This window comes from Castor canadensis, chromosome 7 (genome assembly GCF_047511655.1).
Source record: "Castor canadensis chromosome 7, mCasCan1.hap1v2, whole genome shotgun sequence".
Classification (NCBI taxonomy): Eukaryota; Metazoa; Chordata; class Mammalia; order Rodentia; family Castoridae; genus Castor; species Castor canadensis.
Window position 1 is genome coordinate 62,457,125 of NC_133392.1, and position 5,305 is coordinate 62,462,429.

At 56.2% G+C, this 5,305-nt stretch overlaps 1 protein-coding gene across 1 annotated transcript; it reads left to right on the plus strand.

The window, feature by feature from the left end:
• The first annotated feature begins 874 nt into the window (after positions 1–874).
• On the plus strand, positions 875–3,029 carry Ddit4 (DNA damage inducible transcript 4). The gene is made up of 3 exons (XM_020161818.2): positions 875–1,034; positions 1,161–1,413; positions 1,686–3,029. Exons 2-3 carry the CDS (start codon positions 1,221–1,223, stop codon positions 2,177–2,179), a joined length of 687 nt encoding a protein of 228 aa, XP_020017407.1. The 5' UTR covers positions 875–1,034; positions 1,161–1,220; the 3' UTR covers positions 2,180–3,029.
• The last annotated feature ends 2,276 nt before the right edge of the window (positions 3,030–5,305 follow it).

Consider the following 5,305-nt stretch of genomic DNA (forward strand, 5'->3'; position numbering starts at 1 on the left):
GACCCGGGGGAAGCTCGGGGCTCGGGACCGCAGCGGGCGGGGGAGGCACAGCAGAGCCGCGGCCGGTCTCCTGGGTCCGAGGTTGGGCCAGTGTGCGGGCTTGATAGGGGTCCTGGTCCTCATCCCTGGACCAGGCGCTAGAAACACTCCTCTCATCGCCTACAAAAGCCCTCTCCTTAGGAACGGTTAAGAGTGCGCGGACAGGGTTTGGGGCAATCTCCAACGGGGGCACGGATATCCCCCATGAACCCATTCCCTGGGGTTGTCACTAACAGGCGGACAGGCAGGTGGGACCACCGAATCTGTGGAGAACTGAGCCCGGAGTTGCCCGGATCTTTGGGCCCCACCCCCCATATAGCAAGGCAGGTATAGCGTGGGGTTCGTGCACGAGCGCCGGCCGAGTTAACGACTGCCTCCCGCTCCGCGGTCCCACGGTCATCCACTCGGGCGCCCAGTTCTGCCCTTGGTTCCAAGGCGCCCACCCTGGGGGTACCTGTTTTCCCTGCCCGCACCCCTCAAGTTTCCTTCTCTCTCCCCCTGAGTGCGATCACGGGCTATCCCCTCCCCCATCAACGCGACCCTATAATAAACAAGTCTTTCCTTGATCCTCCCCTGCCGCGAGCGCCCTCAGGGACCTTGGCAGCTGCAGCCGCCGCGGATCCTTTCCAGAAAGGGGGCGTGGCCGCTGCTCGGGGTTCAGCCCGGAGTGTTCTGGGGCTCAGTGGGGGCGGGGCCAGGCCGCTGTCACTGGGCAGGAGAGAACGTTGCGAACGTGCGCCCGGAGCCCATTGGCCGAGGTGGGCCACACTCCCGGGTCTGGATTGGGCCACCGCGCCGAGGGGGCGTGGCTTCACCGCGCCAGTCCTTATAGGCTGCTCAGCTCTGGTGCTAGGGATCTCAGCAGGCCAAGGGGGAGGTGCGAGTTGGTAGAAGGGACAGGTCTGGGCAGCTCTCGGTGGTTGGCACCAGTTCGCGCACCCATTCAAGCAGCAGGACGCACTTGTCCTCGCAGTTCTCGCTGGCCGCGCTAGCTGGTGAGTGCCCCTTCTGTGTGTTGACCTCTGCGTGGGGGCGGCGTCGGCCGTAGGGGTCCTAGCGGCTCTCTAGTCTTGTCCGGCTCCCCAGACTGACGCTTGATTCCTGTCCCTCTTGTCTTGCAGCGGCTTCTGCCTTTTCTCACTCCGAGCTCATCAACCAACGTCCTGGCTTCCGACCTCACCATGCCTGGCCTTTGGGACCGCTTCTCGTCGTCCTCCTCTTCGTCCTCGTCCCGAACGCCCACCCCAGATCGGCAGCCGCGCTCAGCCTGGGGGTCGGCGGCCCGAGAGGAGGGGCTTGACCGCTGCGCGAGCCTGGAGAGCTCGGACTGCGAGTCCCTGGACAGCAGCAATAGTGGCTTCGGGCCAGAGGAAGGTGAGCAGTGGGCGGGTGCCGAGCACGACTTGGGGTCGGGCAGGCGAGCACTGGACTGGAAGGGATCCATGCCACTTGGGTTTCTTATCCCAAGAGGACCCGGATTGCCGGGGGCTGGGGGACTGGAGCAGAGGGTACGTGTGGGGGGCGGAAACTGAGGCACGGAGTAGGAAGGATCGCTGCTTGCTTAGCAAAACAGCTCCTCCCCCGCCTGCACGTCTCCCGTGGAAGCCGCTCTAATCCCCTCCTTCCCTGTGTGCTCGCCCTTCCAGACTCGGCATATTTGGATGGGGTATCCCTCCCCGACTTCGAGCTGCTCAGCGACCCGGAGGATGAGCACCTGTGTGCCAACCTGATGCAGCTGCTGCAGGAGAGCCTGTCCCAGGCGCGACTGGGCTCTCGGCGCCCTGCGCGCCTGCTGATGCCGGGCCAGCTGGTGAGCCAGGTGGGCAAGGAGCTCCTGCGCCTGGCTTACAGCGAGCCGTGCGGCCTGCGGGGAGCGCTGCTGGACGTCTGCGTGGAGCAGGGCAAGAGCTGCCACAGCGTGGGCCAGCTGGCCCTGGACCCCAGCCTGGTGCCCACCTTCCAGCTGACCCTCGTGCTGCGCCTGGACTCTCGCCTCTGGCCCAAAATCCAGGGGCTGTTCAGCTCAGCCAACTCTCCCTTCGTCCCTGGCTTTAGCCAGTCCCTGACGCTGAGCACCGGTTTCAGAGTCATCAAGAAGAAGCTGTACAGCTCCGAGCAGCTGCTCATTGAGGAGTGTTGAACTTCAGCCTGGGGGGGCCGTACTGCCCCCGCAGCGGAGCCAAGGGAACTTTTGAGGTGGAGGCCAGCAGGCAAGGGCTGCGGGACTGATGCCTGTGTTAGAAGACTGACGACAGCCACCTGAAGGGCCGAGGTTCAGGCAGGGGACCTTGGAAAAGTAGTGTTTCCAAGAGCCGACTAGGTTGTGTGCAGGTGGCTCCCTCCTGGGGCACATGCCCCTTAGTACTGTAGCATGAAACAAAGGCTTGGGGGCCCACCAGGCTTCTGGCTGGATGTGTATGTAGCATGTACCTTATTATTTTGTTATTACCGATAGTTATAACAGTGGTGTGACAGAGCCAGGAGGCAGCTGGGCTGTGCTGGCCTCTGCAAGGGGTGTGTGGCTCACCATGGCAGCAAAGAGGGAGGGGGGAGGTCGTGGAGGTGGTTTGTGTATCTCATGGTCTGAGGGGACCAAGTGTGCGTGTTGGTTGTTTTGTATCTTTTGTTTGGGGGATCAGAGCTTCACTACTGACTTGTAGGCAGCTATCTTACAGACGCATGAATGTGAGAGTAGGAAGGGGTGGGTGTTGGGATCACTTGGGATCTTGGACACTTGAAGAAAAAGAAAAATATATACACTTGGTAGCTGCGTCCAACCATCCCCTGCCAAGAACTGGCGAGAAGCTGTGAGGGGATGGGGCTAAGTGGGGCCGGGGGCTGGAACCCCTCCCCCAGAGGAGTGCCAGCTGGGTCTTCCATCTAGAACTGTTTACATGAAGATATTCACTGTTCATGAATACACTTGATGTTCAAGTATTAAGACCTATGCAATCTTTTTTACTTTTCTAATAAACATGTTTGTTAAAACAGTTGAGTCAAATCAGTGCCATGAAATGGAAAGGAGGGGATTGGGTGCTGGGAAAGGCAGGTTTCATCAGACTCCGAGGTCCACCTGTGTGTTCCTTGGCCCTTTCCAGTACTACCCGCCAGCCTGGTAACAGTTACGTGGATTATGCCATCCATGCCAAGAACTCTGGCTCCCCTGGAGCTACCGGGGGAATGTATTGGAAAGCACCCCAAGGTGAGAGATGAGTCAGACCTCCCTCAGAGCCAGTCTCAGTAGGGAGAGTTTATCTGGCTGCCCAGATTAGAAGGCCCAGGCACAAGGGCTTCCTGAGCCTAAGGCCCTTAAGGACTGGAAAAGACTGTTCTTACTGTGAGAAAAATCTCAGTTCTGTTTGGTCCACGGTCATGAAAATTACAAATTCGAACTCAATGCAAAAAGGCAAAGAGGAGTAGTTACTACTCTTTAGCTCAAGCTTCTCACTAGACAAGGAACCAGGAATCAGGATGGCAATGTGGCTCAGGCAGGAGCAGAACCCCCACACAATTGCAGGAGGGCTGCCTGGAGTGATGCAGACTCATTGTTATTGGACTAGCTGGGACCACATTTCCTTATCAGAGAAGGTGGATTTCTTTATCAAAGAAGTTGGGGTTGGAGAAATTGGGTTTCCTTATCAGAGAAGTGGAGCTTGGGCCAGATCAAGAGTTGGGCCAGAAGGCCAATGCCCTTGGCACTTCTCCCTCCCTCCCTCCCTCCACTCCTGGGCCCACCCACACCAACTAGTCATTGGAGACTTGTTACCTCCTTTGTTTCTCTTCCTGGTCCCAAGCAGGGACCGGTTAACTAAGACCCATAAAACAGTGGTTCTTCCACTGGGCTGTAGTCAGATGGCCTGGGGCCCTGGTTAAAACAGATCTTGTGCAGGGTCTTGAACTTTGGGACAGCTTAGGAGACCCACATCTTTTTGGTAGAATTGTATGACTTGTTCCCAAAAATGAATGAACTTGGGTTAGAAGTAGATTTGTAAATGAAAGGCAATGACAATGAAGAAGGTGCCCAGAGCAGAGTTTTAGGAGTCTTCATACCTATCTTCTTCACCCTCCTAACAGCCACCCTGTGAGGATGGATGGGCAGGGGTTCGGAATATTTTACACATGGTAGAGGCCCAAGTCCCTGCAAGGCCATCTTCTTGGACAATTATGACCGTGTCTGTATTCAGCCAGCTCAGGGCTTAGGGCTGGAGCGAGGCAGGCTCAAGCTGTCTGGCAGTGTCTGAGGTGCACTTTTCCAGGGACTGAGATCTGTACCAATGTTGGTGTCCCCGCATTCCTGGTTCCAAAACAGAAGCAAGGAAAACAGTGGTCTGTCTCCAGAGAGTTTGCACCAAGAGATGGAGGGCTGGTAATCCCTTTCCCAGCCATAAAGCAGCATGCCACTTTCTGAGTGGCATGAGACTAAGGCATGCTTTCTGAGTGGGTGAGACTAAGGTAGGAGAAGCAAGGCTTGGGTCCCCAGAGAGCTCAACCAAGAAGCCCTCTCTTGAAGCCAGACTGGCAATGCCTGAAAGTCCCCCTAACCAGGACAGAAGTGGAAGCCCTGTGGCCTGGGTTTCACAGTAAGGAAAAGAAGCCCGTTGGGCTCAAGGCAGGTAGGTCATAGACCTCCTAAGATGTGGCAGGGAGCTTTGCCTCATGTGTTGGGCTCCTAGGAAAAGATGAGGCAGTCTCCTTTGTTGCAATGCCTAAAAGCTAATAAAGCTTGTAAAAATTTACACATAAAATCCAACTTAGGAAAACACTTTCAGAAAGTGTTCTAGTAGGCCTGTAAAATCTGTAGGTTTTTTTTTTTTTCATCTGTATTCATTACCTTCCATTGTACAGGATTCTCCTTTTGATTCCTATATCCCACCTCATCAGGTCACTGCTCTAGAACCTGCAATAGCTCCCTATTGCCAGATAATGTCTGCCTTTCAAAACCTTCGTCACTGGCCCCTGTACTGCCTACCAGGGCTTACCACCCACCACTTGCCTTACAATGGTCGGTATGGTCTGCCCACTTCTCTAGCCCCAGACTCTGCTCATTCTAGTGCCTTCCACCAGAGATGAAGTCACTCTATTTTGCTTGTAAGCCCTGCCCTTCCTTTAAGGCCCAGAGCAAACTGCAGCCCTTTCGTGGCTTCCCCTGCCTCCCTCCCCACCATCTGTCACAATGATAGTGTTAAAATCTTGACAGTTCTCTGCTATCACTGTCCGGCTCATTCTGTAGCCCTCCAGCGCTACGAGGTACAGTTAGGTCCCCCTC

Coding starts and splice junctions, on each gene's coding strand:
- Ddit4 (XM_020161818.2), top strand. CDS start 1,221: ATGCCTGGCCTTTGGGACCGCTTCTCGTCGTCCTCCTCTTCGTCCTCG. Junction 1,414..1,685: donor TGGCTTCGGGCCAGAGGAAG/GTGAGCAGTGGG, acceptor TCGCCCTTCCAG/ACTCGGCATATTTGGATGGG.